Source organism: Myodes glareolus, chromosome 5, assembly GCF_982192425.1.
Source record: "Myodes glareolus chromosome 5, mMyoGla1.1, whole genome shotgun sequence".
In the NCBI taxonomy this organism is placed as follows: Eukaryota; Metazoa; Chordata; class Mammalia; order Rodentia; family Cricetidae; genus Myodes; species Myodes glareolus.
In genome coordinates this window covers 118618771-118638415 of record NC_142030.1, presented here as the reverse complement: position 1 = coordinate 118638415, position 19645 = coordinate 118618771, and the positions used below count along the sequence as shown (strand labels likewise).

The 19645-nt window shown below is 35.1% G+C and overlaps 1 protein-coding gene across 2 annotated transcripts in view; it reads right to left on the bottom strand.

Annotated features, from left to right (window-relative positions):
* The window catches only part of Cdh19 (cadherin 19), a 108101-nt gene that overhangs the window by 62973 nt on the left and 25483 nt on the right, over positions 1–19645 (bottom strand). For both annotated transcript variants that reach the window (XM_085688398.2, XM_048443889.3), the window contains one exon: positions 1602–1721. In XM_085688398.2, the coding sequence (XP_085544524.2) occupies positions 1602–1721 (120 nt within the window). The remainder of the gene's footprint in view (positions 1–1601; positions 1722–19645) is intronic.

Sequence of the window (19645 nt, the reverse complement as noted above, 5' to 3'; positions counted from 1 at the left end):
GTGGCATGACATGTATCTCTTCTTCTGATTTGTGTGGTCTAAAGCTGAGAAGTGAGTATTTACGAGTACTGATGTCAAGGGCAGGGATCCAGGAGTCCATTTGTCAAAAAGGGGTAACAGTGGGTTGGGTTTTTGGGTTTGTAACCTTAAGGAGGGGTAGGTGCTCTTCTTACCACCATTCCTCTGACTGGTATGGGTTGTACCTGAGCCTACTAATGTGTTTTCATTTTCATGTATTTTGTTTATTTGTTTTTGTTTTCCTAGTTTTTACTTTTATTTTTGTTTTGAAGTCATACACATCCACACACAGAAAGAGAAGAGCAAGCAAGAGAGAGAGAGAGAGAATAAAACTAGGGGTTGGGATAGCAATGAAATGGGAATTATCTAGAACTGATTTAGAGAGAAGAAACACGATCTAAATACATAGCAAGAAAATAGAAATGTCTTTTAAAAAGAGGTACTGTACAAAATAAATCAGCATCTCTCTACTGTAATCCAAATAATAAGCTATAAAAATAATATTTTTGAGAAGTAAGACTATTACCACCACAATACAACAAAACATCATATTCCATACTTTTTTTAGTATCAAGAATCCAGGGCAGAGAGTAATATCAACATATTTCAAATAAATTCATAAAAATTAATTATTTAATTATTTAGCAAAATACACTATTTTTTTAAAATTAAGTCTCTTTATTTTAATAATAATCAGAAGTTTGTTCATTTGTTACTTTGAAAATTTTGAAACAATTAGCTAGGATACTGAGTCTTTAAAGCCTACAAGTTCTGAAGAGGAAGATTTAAAAAGGTGTTGCTTTGAATTGCTAGGTAATAATGAATACTCATTGAACAAGCAGAGACATTTAAACATTTGAAAGCCAGTGGATATGTTTACATCTGATAAGAAAGTTTTGTGTAAACTTTCTGTTCAGCATGTGTAAGGACCATTTGCAATTCTTATAAAATAGCTACTAACTGTTTTTAATACATACTTAAAAAAGAAACACATGAACTCCACTTTGATTTTAAGGGTATTCAAATGATTAATATAATCAGGAAATACAATGACAATCTTTTTTTATAAAATGTAAAATGAGCCTGTCCCAAAGGCAAAAATGTGCCAAATATACAGCTGTGTTTTGAGCAATTTCTTTATCATATGATACCACATATTTAATATTATACAGGGAATCATAGATATCTTGTAAGTCATGTAAATGTATCTTTGAGGATTTATCTCCAGTTTCCTAGAGTTTATTGCAGTTGGCAATTTTTAAGGTGCTGTAAGACTTTTGACAAATGACATCTGGTCAATTTCTGTAATGTCTAATTCTCATATTTTTAAATTGTTTTGCCCTTTTTCTCTGATACATTTATAAGAATCATTACAAATATTTTATATCAACCATGTAAATATCCATATCTCTGAATAATGGAAACACTGTGTATGTGTCAGTGAAATTAAACCTTAGGGAATGGCATCGTAACTAATGCTGAAATATGGCATCTTCAATGAACATGTTTGTAATTAGGTGATATATGCTCTTATTTTCTTCTTAGGAGACAGAGATGGTTACACTTTTTTATTTCACAAATACCTGTTGTAGGTTCAACAGAAAAATATGGTTGGCCTTGTACTATGTTGTAGAGGATTCGAGCATGATAGCCAGTTGTAGGGTCATCAGCATCATTGGCTGTTACCTTAATGACAAATGTTCCTAAAGAGAAAAGATATATGAAGAGCAAATTTAGATTTGAGTCTTACTCAATAAAGAATTCAGTTCAGTAAAAGAAGGAAAATGGGCACATTAAAGAAAATCATACTGTTTTTTATTTTTCAAATCACAACTTTTGTTGTGAACATATAAAAAATATAGCTATATAAATATGCCTTATTCTCAAAAGGACTGAGAACTAAAAGCTTGCTGTCTCTAATTAATGAAATGGACTGTTACATAATACATTGATACATACTATTTTTGCTATTTCCAAGATGCATGTTCACTGTAGCAATTTGAAAAAAAAATTAAATATGTAAAAGTGGTCTATAGATCAAAGAAATAAATAATGTTGAAAAAAATTGTAACCATTAGTGAAATGAGCTTAAAGAACTATAAGTTGAAGAAAAAAAAGTATGGATTAAAGTCTCTTTACTATACCCAGTAAAGTTTTTAGTAACCATAGATGAAGGAAACAGTGTATTTCGTGACAAATTCAAATTTAAACAAATAGCTATTCGAAAGCTACTAAAAGAAAAAGCTAGAACCCAAGCAAATTAGTAATACATAAAAACATATGCAATAGATAGCCTCATCTAAGTAAAATTAACAGAAAGAAAACACACAAACACACATGAGCATACATGCACACACACACACACACACACACACACACACACACACACACACTATTTCCACTACTAACAACAAAATAATGTGCAATTACTCATTATTATATTCTCTCAGTAACAATGAACTCAATTCAAAAATAAAAATTAACAGGTTAATAGAATAGATATGAAAACAGCATCTATCCTGCTTTATTCAAGAAACAAACCTCAAAATTAAAGATGTTTTTTAAAGAGTAAATTGATTGAAAAGGACTTTTCAGTCAAATGAACCTAAGAACCTAGCTGGTTTAGCTAAGTTAATATCTAATAAAATAAATGTCAAAATTTATTCAAAAGACAAGGAGAAAGACATTTAATATTTATTAATGTAAAAATCGACCAGAATGATAGCCCAGTGCTTCACATTTATGCCCAATGCAATAACACCCGCATTTGCAATAGAGACATTATTAAAGTTTAATAAACTCTTTAACCTCACACATTAATGGTAAAAGATTTCAATACCTCATTCTCACAAATGGACAGGTTCTAACCATAAACTAAACAGAGATAAAATAAAATTAACAGACATTAGGACTCAAATATTCCTAAAAGATAACTACAGAATATTTTACCTAAATGTGAAAAGATATAGCTTGTCAGCCCTTCATTGAACTTTCTACAAAACTCACCACATATTTAATCACATAATAAATCTCATCAAATACAACAAAGTTGTAATAATCCCCTGTATTTTCTCAGAGCACTGTGAATAAAAGTTGAATTTCAACAACATAAAATAAGAAAGGCTACAAACTAATAGAAACTAATCAACTCTCTACGAGTTAACACTTGGTTAAGGTAGAAATAAAGACAAGAGTTAAAGATATCCTGAAATACATTGAAAATGGATACACAAAAAATCCAAATTTATGGGACACAACTAGAGTAGTACTAAGAGAAATATTCAAAACACTTATTCTCTTCATGAGGCTATTAGAATGACCTCATACAAGTGATATAGCAGAGTGCCTGAAACCTCTAGAGCTAAAAGAAGCAAACACATTCAAGAGGAGTTAATGGTCGGAAAAAAATCTACACAAGGATGAAATCAATGAACAGAAAGGAAGAAAATCATAGAAACAGTCAATGACAGAAAAAGTTGGTTCTTTGAGAAAAATAATCAAGACAGACAAGTCTCACCAAATCTAACTAAAGACAGAGGCATAATATGCAAACTAACAAAATCAGAAATAAAAATAAGTACATAGAAGAAACATCAAGAAAATACAAAGAATCATTTTGTTATTCTTTAAAAATATATAATCCACAAAATTGGAAAATCTAAAAGAAATAGACAATTATTTCACCAGATAGCATTTACCATAGTTAATAGAAAATCAAAAATACAATTTCAATAGATCTATAACTTCCAGGGAAATAGAAGCACGAATTGAAATTCTCAAAAACAAAAAAGCCCAGCACCAGATCCTTTCAGTGCAGAATTCTATCAAAACTTCAAAGAAAAGATAATACCTATACTCCTTTAATTCTTACCAAATAGAAAAAGAAGGAACTTTGTTAAATTTATTCTATAATGTGATAGTCACCCTGATACCCAAACCACACTTAGAATCATCAAAGAGAATTATAGAACAATTTATATTATGAATAAATGCAGAAATATTCAATAAAATACTCTCGAATGGAATCCAAAAAGATGCAAAAAAGATCTTCTTTATGAACAAGTACACTTCATCATAGAGATGCAGGTATGATTCAAAACATAAAAACCTTCCAATGTATTCCACCACATAAGCAAACTGAAAGACAAACATAGATTATATCATTATATACTGGAAAAAGCCTTTGACAAAATCAAGGATTCCTTCATGATAAAAGAATTGAAGAAATCTGGGATACATGAAATATATCTAAATATAATAAAGGCAAGATACAGCAAACCAATAGCCAAAATTAAATTATATGGAGAAAAACTCAAAGCAATTCCTGTAAAATTGGGTACATAAGAAGTTGGCACCTTACCCTTACCTATTAAATATAGTACTAGAAGTTATAGATAGATCAATAAGATGACTTAAGGAGATCAAGGTGATAGAATTAGAAAGGGATATGGCAGAGGAACTTGATTCACAAATTATATCATAGTTTACGAAACCAACACCCAAAATATTACAAGGGAACTCCTACAGTTTATAAATGCCTTCAGTGAAGTAATTGATATAAAACAAACTAAAATATTCAGTTGCCCTCCTATATCTAAGAAAGAAATATTAGAGGCAATAGCCTTTATAATATCCACAAATCAAGCAAAATATTGTGGATTAAATTTAATCAAACAATGAAAAACCTGTATGAAAAGAACGCTAAGCCATTGAAAAAAGAAAAAGAACAAAATATAGCAAAATTAAAAGCTCTCCCAAGCTCTAGGAGAGCTAGGATTAACAGAGTAAAAATGACAGTCTTACCAAAAGCAATTGACACATTCAATGTAACACCACCAAAATTCCAACACAATTTTTCACAGACCTCAAAACAACAATACTCAAATTCACTGGGGGGGGGGGGGGGGAAGGACAGCTAAAAAGAATCCAGTACAACAGAGGAACTTCCAGAGGCATTACTATCTGTGATTTCAAACACTATTATAGACCTATACTAATATAAAAAGGTTGGTATTGGCATAAAAACAAAAACATGAATTAATCAAATTGAATCAAAGATCCTGCTGTAAATCCACTCACATATGAACATCTAAATTTTGACAAAGATGTCAAAAATATTCAAAGAATACATCCTCAACTAATGTCATAACTGGATGTTCTATGTAGAATAGATTTATATCTGCCACCATGCACAAAATTCAAGTCCACGTGGATTAAAGACCTCAACATAAATCCTACTACACTTAACCTAATAGAAGAGAAAGTGTAACGTGGCCTTGAACTCATTGGCACAGAGGACTACTTCCTGATTATAACAGCAGTAGCCCAGACAGTGAGATCAACAACTAATAAATTGTACCTTCTGAAATAGAAAAGCTTCTGTAAAGCACTGGATATGGTAGATCAGTCAAAATGCCATACTACAGAATGGAAAAAGATCTTCACCAACTGTCCATTTGACAGCTGATCTCAAAAATATATAAAGAATTCATGAAATTAGACATCAAAATACCAAATAAATCAATTGAAAAATGGATATAGATCTAAAAGGAGAACTCTCAACAGAAGACTCTCAAATGGCAAAACGATATTTGAGGATTTGCTCAACATTCTTAGACATCAGGGATGTGCAAATCATAAGAACTCTGAGATACAATTTATACCTTTCTGAATGGGGCACATTAAAAACACTGATGATAGCTTTTTGTTGGAGAAGATATGGAATAAGGTGAGTAAGGTAATCACTCTTCTAACGCTGGTGGAAGTGAAAACCTGTACAGCCACTTCTGAAAAATGTTAGACACTTTCTAAGAAAATTAAGAACCAGTTTACCTCCAGAATCAGAGATATCACTCTTGGGCATATATGGAAAGAATGTTCAATCCCACCAAAAGGACACTGTCTCAAGTACTAATAAAAACTCAGAGAAAGATATTAGGAATTGAATTCTAAAAGATCAGAGAGACAGAGCAACAAGGAACTAGTTTGTATCTCTGCAAAATCTTCACAACCAAGGGGACAAGATCTTGCTTCTACCAATCCTCAGACTGAATATTTTGAGCTCTTATCTCTTTCTGCTTTATATTCCTCTCTATCCATCCATACATATCCCTTTCTGTTTCCACCTACCTAGTACAGGGATTCAAGGATGTGACACCCAGATTCAGGGATTAAAGGTGTGAGCCACTACTGCATGGCTTTGTTTTTTCTTGGGGGTGGGGGAATCTTCAACAGTCTTGTGTAGACCAGAGTGACCATGAATTTGCAGAGAGCTGTCTCTCTCTGCCTCCTGAGTGCTGGGATTAAAGGTGTGTCCCAGTACTGCCTAGTCTATATGGCTAACTCTTGTGTAGCTCTGCACTCTGATGTCTAGGCTAACTTTAGTTGTTAGAGCACAAAAAAAAATACTATGACATCTCCATTTTTGACTAAAATAGAAATGGTTATAAGTAATATAAGGAAACTATGTAAAACAAGTACAATAAATATGTTGCAATGCATAAAGGCCAAAATACATCAACAACGTCAAACCCATAAATATTTGAGAATTTTAATAAAATATTCCATTATCTATCTTATTTTCTTGAGTCTTATAGGTCGCACCTAATTCACTTTTTATTCCAGATTGCATTATCAAAACTATCCCTTTATGTCTCTTAACCTCATACACTTTATATTTCATTAGTAAATTTCTTTTCTAAATCTGATGAAAAGGAAATCTATAAATCTAACTATAATTATAAAGTATTCAACTCCATCAGAGACCTGAGAAGGAAATAATATTTTTGAAGTAAGCAGGAAGTGCAAGCAAGTTACTTCCAAAGAGTAATGTGAGAAATTACAACAGATGACCTGGAGGACTCTCAAGTCACCTAAAATTGGAGCATCCATATTACACCTACTATCCTACTATATTTACTTTTCTACTTTGTCAAACTTTGCAAAGTTTGAAATGTCATTTTCTTTTGGGTCCTATTCATGCAATTTGGAGAACATACTGCCAGCAGTCAAGGCAAGAACACTTTCTTGCCTAGTGGCTAGCTTTTTTTCACAAAGACAATTTGCATTATTTGTCTGTAAAGAAAATAAACATTTGGGAAGATTTATGAAATTTTATCCTCTTGGTAATATGATATACCAATAGGCCAATCTAATATTTCTCTTGGTGTATTTTTTCTTGGTGATTTGTATTTTTTCTTCAGATGTTATATTTGTTCAGAGGACTTCAGATTCCTTAGCTGGATGACCTTAAATTACTGAAAAGACAGAAACAAGAACCTTTCCCAAACCAAAATTTGGTTAGGTTCACTTTTGGCAACTTACATTCAATCAAATGAAAATCATTTGCTAGTTTTATAGGTTTGGTTAGATTTAATGATCATGCTTTTGGATGAACTATCATCTTGTCTGACTAAGAAATCTCTCTTGTTCAAATCTAGTAATTATAATCGGTATAGGAGGTACTTCTGTATTTGTGTTGCTTTCAGTGGTTGAATAAAGAATCTGCCTTGGCCTTTTAATAGGGCAGAACATAGATAGGCAGGGAAGACAGCACTGAATGCTGGAAAGAAGGGCAGTGTGGCAGGACACCATGGTTCTCCTTTCTGAGATGGATGCTGGTTAGAATCTTTCCTTGTAAGTCACGACCTCATGATGTTGTACAGATTATTAGAAATGGGTTGAATCAAGATGTGAGAGTTAGGGAAATAGAGGTTAGAGATAATGGCCAGGCAGTGATTTAATTAATACAATATCTTTGTGGTTATTTCGGGTGTAAGGTAGCCAGGCAGTGGATGTAGCCTACTCATCTCACTACATATTATTTTCTTCATGGTTTATCTGGAAACTTTTGTCTTATCTTCCATAGCTGTTCTATCTTTCAGAGCAATATGGGTCTCTTCAATAGGCTTTAGATCCTTTAGCTACCTTGGAAAGTAGTTTCCTCCACATTTGCAGGAAATAACTGAACAGAATTTTGCATGGAGGCCTGTGAGAGGCCCCTCAATCCATTGGCTGATGAGAAATAGTTACCTTGACTGTCTCTTTTTGAATGTCATTCATTAATCCAATGCCTGCATTTTCCAAACCTTCTTCATAATCCAGAAAGTAAGGAGTTTATGTTTGGATTATATTTAGAAAATTCACTTTTTCTAAAATTCCATGTTTATAATTCCTTATTAGGTGATCATGTTTTCTGCATTCGAAACCCTTGACATTTGATTTTCTTTAAACCTTTGAAATCACCTTTTCTACCCAAGAATCATCATTTTCATGACATTCAATAATGATTGTATCTCAGATCCATTTTTTCAAGGGTGTTGATCTTGTCTTTAATAGCCTATTAATACATTTTCATTGTGAATTATAATTTGCAAAAGCCAGAGATTCAATTATTCTTTATCGAGCTGCAAAAATCAGTCTTTGTAAGGAATTAACAAAGGCTTATTTTGGGTCTATTATAGCTTTAGTAAATGATACAACATTTACTAAATTTAGCAAATCATACAAAAAGTATGATTTTCTTTCATACTTTTTCAATTCTTCCCCAAGCATGCAAAGATGTTGCAAGGCATAAAGTCAGAATGAAGTCGTCATATAGAGATTGCCTTTGTACATGAACATAATATCCCTCTCCATGAAGTTAATCTTGGAAGATTTCCATACTTATAGATGTATTTTGTTATTCAGTAATCTTAGCCTCATCTTTTCACCAAAAGATCCATTGTAATTGGGAACCAGGCTTCAGGACTACTATAACCAATCCTCTTAAGTCTTGAGGGATAATTCTATAACAAATTGACTGTGAATTTAACATCTGGTTAAAAAAAAGGTGAATGCATGTCATAAGAGACTATTGTTTTCTTGGATCTCCTGAAATTTAACATTTCCATAAAATTCCATTCAGCACTTAAGCAGTCTTGAGAACACTTGGCATTTGGCTCATTCTATAAGGTGACTGGATAAATTGAATTCAGTTCTTTGAAAACTGTAGGCACTTCTTCTTTAACCATATAATGCAAAACTGAAATTGTTTCTCCTTTAAATTCCCCTCTTTGAATCTGAACATCCTAATTATCTTTTTAAAAAAGTTTTTCTAATACCTATATCATGGCACTCATATCAACCATCTTTAAAAGAATAATCCAAGAATTATAAAATGAACAGTAATAATTTTAAAATAAAAATTAACATTAAATCATTCCCAGTGAAGTTAATTGCCCATTCTTTATTTTTTCCATTTTTAAGTCATGCATTGTATAATCAGTGAGATAACTATCTCCATTGTAGTAGTATTTCTCATTTTTCATATGTGAAAACTCTCTCTTTTAACTAAGTCTTCCCTCTAAGAATTCCCAACTTTCTCCCCAAACTTGATGACATGACATTGAATATTTAAGGCTGACGCTTCTGCATAGAATAGAAGAAGTCAGTGTGTGTTTCAAGGCAGCTACCTAATTGGTGAACAGCCTGAGAAGGGGGTTCAGGGAAAGCCTTCCACCTTCTATGTGAGAAAAAAAATCAGCAATCAAGGTGGTGAATCTGGCTGCAAGTAGATTTGGCCAATGCCAGTGTCTACATAGACATAAGCAAACCACTTTTTCATGAATTCGTGCTTGACATTGGGCACCAGATGTAGCATGAATTTTAATTGGTTTTACAAATAAAAAATCAGAGTCAGCTCTCAGGTGGAGAAAGCTGAAAGATTAGAGAGGCAGAGCAGCCAGCCACTAGTTCTTCCTTATACAAAATCCTCAGAACCAAAAGAGGAAAACACTGTCTGTATAAATCATCAAACTGAATGCTTTGAGTAACTTTCTCCTCCACCTTTATATTCCTCTCTCCACCCAGCCACATCCCTTGCTCTCTCCACCTCCCTAATGATAGGATTAAAAGCACATGACTCTCAAATTCTGGGATTAAAGGTGTAAAACTCTGCTACTTTCCTTGATTTTTCTGAATCTGGCTCAATTTCATGCAGGCCAGGGAGGCCTTAAAATAACAAAGATTCATCTGCCTCTGTCTACCAATTACATGTAAAGGTTTGTGCTTCACTGCCTGGTCTCTATGGCTATCTAATGACTAGCTCCACACTTTGATATCCAGGAAAGATTCATTTGTTAGGGCAAAACCCAAATATCACTACATATAGTGGTTTTGTAATTGTGGTAGGGACTAATCAATGATTGACACAACTTAAACACCTGTACGATGTTCGTGAGCTTGATCCTCAGGACCATGATCCAGAGACATTCTAGTCCAGAGACTTAGGAAAGAACCAAACAGGATTGACAGGGAAAAAGTGAATGTAATGATTCCATGTGACAAACAGTTTTACTTTTAGATTGATGCCTATTCCTAACTGTAGTTTCTCTTCTCAACTTTCATCCAAACGACTGAACCTAACAACTGATGAGAACAGATGCAGAGACTCACAAACTCTAGGACAGTAAATCATGAGAATGATCAACAAGATGGCTTTTAGAGGACAGTGGAGCAATGGACACCACAAGAGAACAAACAGAGCTAAATACCCTGGGCTCTTAGAGGTTCATGGAGTCTGAATAGACACCTAGGGATCCTGCATGGCACTGAGCTTGGCCAAAGGCATATGTATTAGAGATGTGCAATTTTGATTTCTTGTGTTACAACTTTGATACATCTACCTTTAAAACTTGTAGAAAATATCTTTAATGTGTGTCACATTTTGCTTAACAAAGTTAAAGAGGAACAGAAAAAAACTCATTCAAACTCATAAATCTGAATTTATGTATAAATTTAAAATTCTGAGAAATAATATTTCAAATTTACCAAGTTTGAAAAGAAAATATTTTCTGTTAAAAATTGTAATTATTAATATTTGTATATATTTGTATTTCAATATATCAGTTTTATCACAAATATGCTTGTATATTATGATATACTTTATAATATTTATGGTACATATTATTGAGCACTATTTTATGTACTTTTCCAAAAACAGTAAACACAAAATATAAGATATTCAATTAACTATAATAGAATTCAGTATGGCCATTTTATTTACATTTCAAAGTTGAAATGCTACTGTAGTCACTATTAATAAGTAAAGTCAACAGAGTCTCATTCACAAGTCACATTATACTTTGATAATAAAATCATCATGATAATATTGTAACAGCAGATGTCTACACATTTGTAAACTGAAGAACTGGGTGTATTTCCTGCTATAAAAGATTTGAAAAATTCCATTTATACCATTAAGAACCTAGGAATAGGGATAAATAAGACTTTACTACAATCTATTTTTTCTCTTTGTAAAAGGAAAAGGAAACATAAAACCAAGTTTTAAAGGGTTTCCCTTTACAATATTCTTTTTGCTTGTAAACATACATAAATGGTTATGGTGTTTCAATGATAACTTTCATTCTGAGTATGAAAACTATAAATGTTTATGCATTATTTGTTGATCATCTCACAAATGGACAGGTCAATCAAACAGAAACTCAAAAGAGAAATAAGAGAATTACTAGAGGTAATGAATCAAAAGGACTTAACAGATATCTATAGAACATTCTACCCAAAAAAGGAAAGAATATACCTTCTTCTCTGCAGCTCATGGAACCTTCTCAAAAATTGACCACATACTCGGTAACAAATCAAACTTACACAGATACAAGAAAATATTAGTAATAACCTGTGTCTTGTCGGATTACCACAGAATAAAGTTAGAATTCAATAACAATTCGAATTCCAGAAAGCCTACAAATGCGTGGAAGTTGAACAGTCAACTACTGAATCATCCTTGGGTCAAGGAAGAAATAAAGAAAGAAATTAAAGTCTTCCTTGAATTTAATGAAAATAAAGACACAACATACTCAAACCTATGGGACACAATGAAAGCAATTCTAAGAGGAAAGTTCATAGCGCTAAGTGCCCATTTAAAGAAAACGGAGAAAGCATATATTGGAGACTTAACAGCACACCTAAAAGCTCTGGAAAAAAAAGAAGCAGACTCTCCCAGGAGGAGTAGAAGATTGGAAATAATCAAACTGAGGGCTGAAATCAACAAAATAAAAGCACAGAAAACAATCCAAAAAAAATCAACGAAACAAAAAGTTGGTTCTTGGAGAAAATCAACAAGATTGACAAACCCCTAGCCAAACTAATCAAACGGCAGAGAGAGAACACTCAAATTAATAAGATCAGAAATGAAAAGGGGGACATAACAACAGACACAGAGGAAATCCAGAGAATCATTAGAACTTACTATGAGAGTTTATATGCCACAAAGTTGGAAAATGTACAAGAAATGGATTGGTTTTTAGATAAACACCATTTACCAAAGTTAAATCAAGAGAAAGTGAACAATCTAAATAGACCTGTTAGTCGCGAAGAATTAGAAGCTGTTATCAAATACCTCCCCACCAAAAAAAAGCCCAGGACCAGATGGTTTCAATGCAGAATTCTACCAGAACTTCCAGGAAGAACTAATACCTATACTCCTTAATGTATTTCACAATATAGAAACAGAAGAATCATTGCCAAACTCTTTTTATGAAGCTACAGTTACCCTGATACCAAAACCACACAAAGACACAACCAAGAAAGAGAATTACAGACCAATCTCACTCATGAACATTGACGCCAAAATACTCAATAAAATACTGGCAAACCGAATACAAGAATACATTAGAAAAATTATCCATTATGATCAAGTGGGCTTCATCTCAGAGATGCAGGGCTGGTTCAACATATGCAAATCTATCAATGTAATCCATCATATAAATAAACTAAAGAAAAAACCATATGATCATTTCATTGGATGCTGAAAAAGCATTTGACAAAATTCAACACCCCTTTATGATAAAGGTGTTGGAGAGATTGGGTATACGAGGATCATACTTAAATATAATAAAAGCAATATATACTAAGCCGACAGCTAACATCAAATTGAACGGAGAGAAACTCAAAGCCATTCCACTAAAATCAGGAACACGACAAGGCTGTCCACTCTCTCCATACCTCTTCATTATAGTGCTTGAAGTCCTAGCAATAGCAATAAGACAACATAAGGGGATCAAGGGGATTCGAATTGGAAAGGATGAAGTTAAACTTTCGTTATTTGCAGATGATATGATAGTGTACGGAAGCGACCCCAAAAACTCTACCAAAGAACTTCTACAATTGATAAACACCTTTAGTAATGTGGCAGGATACAAGATCAACTCCAAAAAATCGGTTGCCCTCCTATACACAAAGGATAAAGAAGCAGAGAGGGAAATCAGAGAAACATCACCTTTCATGATAGCCACAAATAGCATAAAATATCTTGGGGTAACTCTAACCAAGGAAGTGAAAGACCTATTTGACAAGAACTTTAAGTCCTTGAAGAAAGAAATTGAGGAGGATACCAGAAAATGGAAAGACCTCCCATGCTCTGGGATTGGGAGAATCAACATAGTAAAATTGACAATTCTACCAAAAGCAATCTATAGATTCAAAGCAATTCCCATCAAAATCCCATCAAACTTCTTCTCAGACCTTGAGAGAACAATAATCAAGTTTATATGGAAAAACAAAAAACCCAGGATAGCCAAAACAATCTTATACAATAAAGGAACTTCTGGAGGCATTACCATCCCTGACTTCAAACTCTATTACAGAGCAGCAGTATTGAAAACAGCTTGGTATTGGCATAACAACAGAGAATTCGACCTATGGAATCGAATAGAAGACCCGGTATTAACCCACAAACGTATGAACACCTGATATTTGACAAGGGAGCTAAAGGCATACAATGGAAGAAGGAAAGCATCTTTAACAAATGGTGCTGGCATAACTGGATGTCAACCTGTAGAAGAATGAAAATAGATCCATATCTATCACCATGCACAAAACTCAGGTCCAAATGGATTAAAGACATCAACATTAATCTGACCACTTTGAATCTGATAGAAGAGAAAGTGGGAAGTAGTCTACAAGATATAGGCACAGGAGACCAGTTGCTAAGCAGAACCCCAGGAGCTCAGACAATAAGAGAAGCAATGAATAAATGGGACCTCCTGAAACTGAGGAGCTTCTGTAGAGCAAAGGACACTGTCAGTAAGACCAAAAGGCTACCTTCCGAATGAGAGAAGATCTTCACAAATCCCTCATCAGACAAAGGTCTGATCTCCAAAATATACAAAGAACTCAAGAAACTAGACACTAAAACTCTAATTAACCCAATTAAAAAATGGGGCACTGAACTGAACAGAGAATTCACAACAGATGAACTCCGAATGGCCCAAAGGCACTTAAAGTCATGCACAACCTCCTTAGCGATCAGGGAAATGCAAATCAAAACAACTTTGAGATATCATCTTACACCTGTCAGAATAGCCAAACTCAAATACACCAATGATAGCCTATGCTGGAGAGGATGTGGAATGAGGGGAACACTCATTCATTGTTGGTGGGAATGAAAACTTGTGCAGCCACTGTGGAAATCAGTGTGGCCTTTTCTCAGGAAACTGGGAGTCAACCTCCCTCAGGACCCAGCAATTCCACTCTTGGGAATATACCCAAGAGATGCCCTATCATACCACAAAAGTATTTGTTCAACTATGTTCATAGCAGCACTATTTGTAATAGCCAGAACCTGGAAACAACCTAGGTGCCCCTCAATAGAAGAATGGTTAATAAAGGTGTGGAACATATACACATTAGAGTTTTACTCAGCGGTAAAAAACAATGACATCTTGAATTTTGCATGCAAATGGATGGAAATAGAAAACGCTTTACTGAGTGAGGTAAGCCAGACCCAAAAAGAGGAACACGGTATGTATTCACTCATAAGTGGATTCTAACCATAATTAAAGGTCTTTGAGCCTATTATTCATGATCCTAGAGAAGCTAAATAAGAAGATGAACCTGATGAAGATTATTTAGCAATCCACCAGGAGGTAGGAAATAGACAAGAGTCCCAGGTAACCTCGGGTGCATGGGGGGTTGGGAGCGTTGATGGAAGGGGAGAGGGTTAGAGAGAAGGGAGTTCTCTGGACAGAAGAGAGGGTGCCTGAAACGGCCTAGGCCCATAACCATACTGATGAATAATTTGCTTATCACCATAGAACCTTCATCTGGCGATGAATGGAGATAGAGACAGAGACCCACATCGTAACACTGAACTTAACTCCCTAGGTCCAAACAAGAAGCAGAAGGAAAGAGACCATGAGCAAAGACGGTAAGATCAGAGAGAACCTTCATCCTACGATGGATGGCGATACAGATGGAGACCCACATTGGAGCACCGGACTGAGCCCCCCAAGGTCCAAATGAGGAGCAGAGGGAGGAAGAAAATGAAAAAGGAAATAATGACTGCGAGGGATGCTATCACCCACTGATACAAGGGGACGGATCTAATGAGAGTTTGCCAAGGCCAGTTGGACTGGGACTGAACGAGGTCGCAATCCAACCAGATTCTCTGAATGTGGCCGGATTCTCTGAATGTGGCTGGCCGGAGTCTTTCTGAAAAGCCATTGACAATGGCACTGGGACTTGTTTCCTCTGCATATACTGGATTTTGCGTATCCAGTCCTTCTGGACACTCACCTTCCTGGATCTGGAGGGATGGGGGAGGAACTTGAACTTCCCACTGGGCAGGAAACCCTGACTGCTCTTAGGGATGGAGAGGGAGGAGGAGAAGAAGTGGGGGGAGTGGGAGGGTGGTGGGAGGAGGGGCGGAAATGGAAACTTTTATAATTTAATGAAATTACAAAAAAAATAAAAAATTGTTCACGTGGTCTTGATTTAATTTTGGTATATGGTACGTATCTAAAAAGTGTCCATTTCTTTTACATTTTCCAATTTTGTGGCATACAGACTTTTGTAGCAAGTTCTCATGATTCTCTAAATTTTCCCTGTGTCTGTGATTATGTCCCCGTTTTCATCTCTGATCTTCTTAATTTGCATGTCCTCTCTCTGCTGTTTGATTAGTTTGGATAGGGGTTTGTCAATCTTGTTGATTTTCTCACAGAACCAGCTTCTTGTTTCATTGATTTTTTGGATTGTTTCCTGTGTTTCTATTTTGTTGATTTCATCCCTCAGTTTGATTATTTCCAGTCTTCTACTCCTCCTTGGTGAGTTTGCTTTTTTTTCTAAAGCTTTCAGCTGTGCTCTTAAGTCTCTAATGTGTGCTGTCTCTGTTTTCTTTATGTGTGCACTTAGTGCTTTGAACTTTCCTCTTAGCATTGCTTTAATAGTGTGCCATAGGTTTGGTTATGTTCTGTCTTTATTTTTACTGAATTCAAGGAAGACTTTAATTTCTTTATTTCTTTCTTGACCCAGGAGTGGTTCAGTAGCTGACTGTTCAGTTTCCATGAGTTTGTAGGCTTTCTGGGGTTAGAATTGTTGTTGAATTCTAACTTTATTCCATGGTGATCTGATAGTACACGGGTGGTTACTACAAATTCTTTGTATCTATTGATTTTGCATTGTTACCTATTATGTGATCAATCTTTGAGAGGGTTCCATGAGATGCTGAGAAGAAGATATATTTTTTTCTGTTTGGGTGGAATTCTGTTACATCCATTTGGTTCATAAAATCTGTTAGTTCTCTTATTTCTCTGTTATGTTTCTGTCTTGTTGACCTGTCGATTCCTGAGAGAGGAGTGTTGAAATCACCCACTATTAGAATGTGGGGTTTGATGCATTCTTTGAGTTCTAGTAATGTTTCTTTTACATAAGTGGGTGCTTTTATATTAAGGACACAGATATTCAGGATTGAGAATTCCTCCTGATGAATTGTTCCTGTTATGAGTATAAAGTGTCCTTTTCCATCTCTTATGATCGAATTTACTTTGAAATAAATTTTGTTAGATATTAGTTAGCCACACCCACTTGTTTCTTTGGTCATTTGATTAGACAACCTTTTCCTGACTCTTTATCTGAGGTTGTGTCTATCTTTGAGTTTGAGATATTTTTCTTGTAAATTGCAGAATGTTGGATCATGTTTTCATATTCATTCTCTTAACCTGTGCCTTTTTATAGGTGAATCGAGTCTATTGATATTAAGTAATATTAAAAACCATTGGTTGTTAACTCCAGTTATTTTTTCTGGTGGTAGTGTTTGTGTGTTTCCCTTCTTTGAGTTATGCTGGTGGAAGGTTGTTAGATGCTTGTTTTATTATGGATTTTGTTGGCTTCCTTGGTTTGTGGTTTTCCTTCTAGTATTTTCTGTAAGGCTGCGTTTTTGGCTATGTATTGTTTAAATCTGTTTTTGTCCTGGAATATCCTGTTTTCTCCATCGATAGTGAATGCAAGCTTTGCTGGGTATAGTAGTCTGGTCTTGGATCCATGGTCTCTTAGTGTCTGTAGCACATCTATCTAAGACCTTCTGGCTTACATTGTTTCCATTGAGAAGTCAGGTGTATTTCTGATAGGTTTCTCTTTATAGTTTACTTGACCTTTTTCCCTTGCAGCTCTTAATATTTGTTCTTTATTCTGTATGTTTTGTGTTTTGATTATTATATGGTGATGGGATGCCTTTTTTTGATCCAGTCTATTTAATGTTCTGTATGCTTCTTGTACCTTCAAAGGATTATCCTTCTTTAGGTTGGGAAAGTTTTCTTCTATAATTTTGCTGAATATATTTTCTGGGCCTTTGAGCTGTAATTCTTCTCTTCTTCTACTCCTATTATTCTTAGGTTTGGTCTTTTCACTGTGTCCTAGTTTTTCTGAATGGTTTGTGTTAAGAATTTGTTGGATTTGTTATTTTTTTTTAATCAATGAGTTTATTTCCTCTATAGTATCTTTGGTGTCTGAGATTATTTCTCCTATTTCTTGTATTCTGTTGGTTATACTTGTCTCTGTAGTTCTTGTTCATTTACCCAGATTTTCCATACCTAGCTTTCCCTTGGTTTGTTTTCTTCATTACCTCCATTTCATTTTTCAAGTCTTTAACTGTTTCTATTACCTTTTTGATTATTTTATCTTGGTTTTCATGGGTATCTTTGAGAGATTTATTCATTTCTTCTACCTTTTTTGTCTTCTCTATTTTTTTTTACAGCAGCATTTCACATCCTGTTAAATGTCCTCTATTATTTTCATAATGTTATGTTTAAAGTCGATTTCTTCTACTTCTTCTGGAATAGCATGTGCAAGTCTTCTTGTTGCGTGATCCCTGGTGTTTTCATGTTGCCTTTCAGGTTGTTGGGGGAATTCTTGTATTGGAGCCTGTCAATCTCTTTCTTCAAATGGAGCCAGGAAAATCTTGGAGTCTTGACCAAATCTATGCTGTGACTGACTCTGGATGGATCTCCTCAGTGCAGGCGTAGAAATTGTTCATGGTCCAAGGACCTCGCAGACAATAGGGCAATCTTGGGGGAGGCAGGGTCAGGTGGAACAAAGAAGCCCCTGCAACAGGAGGTGAAGGGGCCCTGTTCTCCTTAATCGGACCGTCTGTCCTGCCTCGGGATGGCACCCACTCACAGTTCTTGATTGTTGTCCTCAGCACAGGGACAGGGACTCCTGGAGATCCAAGGACTACTTAGACAAAAGGGCAAACTTGGGGCGAGTGGAGGGCTGTGTGGAACAACGAAGCGCCTGCAGCAAGAGCTGAAGGTTTCCTGCACTCCCTTACAGCTGGGAAGGTGCAAACTCACCCCTCTTGGTGGATAGCCTCAGTACAGGAGTAGGAACTGTTGCCAGGAAGTATTATAAGTAATATAGTTTTGTGTAATTATTCATGACTGGATAGCTGAGAACACATAAGCAGCCTCTTTGTACAAAAAGGCACCCACTGTGTGGTGACTACAATGACATAAAACCTGAAAGAGTTTGGGAAGTATCTCTCTCTCTCTCTCTCTCTCTCTCTCTCTCTCTCTCTCTCACACACACACACACACACACACACACACAGACACACACACACTCATGGACATAAGCATGGCTTCATGGCAGCAGAATTTTCTGTTTTATTCTGTTGGTTAGAAGCAAGTAGGGGTATTTTTTTTAGAGAAGACTTCCTGACACATTGGTAGCAGTAAAAGCTGAGCAATTCCTTTAAGAAGGCTTCCTGGTTTGTGCTCATTGCACACACAGCTCTGGCTCTATTAGGAGGCTAAGCACATGAAGTGGGTTTCCTCGCAGCATGCTGCAAGTACTTGGTGACAGCATGGGCAGATTACTTCCAAGAGTTGAGACGATGAGTAGGTCTCCCACCCCTCAGTACCAGATCTGGTAAAAAAGGTATCTCAGCCATATAGAAAGGTTAAGAGAGGCAGAGCCGGCATCCACAGACTCTGCAACCAAGCTGTTAATATTTTAAGAGTGCTACTGGTTTAAAAATGATTACAGATATGCAGTAAAGATATATTCAGAAAGAAATAAACCACTCAATGTGTCACAGTGTGTTTTGAAAAATGTACATAGACTTGAGAGAGAAAAGAAAAAAAGTATAGACAGTCATAAATAGAAATAATTTGTTTTACAAAATAAAAAAAAGTCTTTAAAGAGACAGAATAAAGGCAGCCATAGATTAAAGAAATAAAAAAAAAGAAGCAATATAAAGATGGGAACACACAGAGAGTCTAGATTGTGTATATTATTGTGTTTTCTTTAAATTTTTGACTGTAAGTGAGCTAAGTATAGAGAGACATTTCATTGT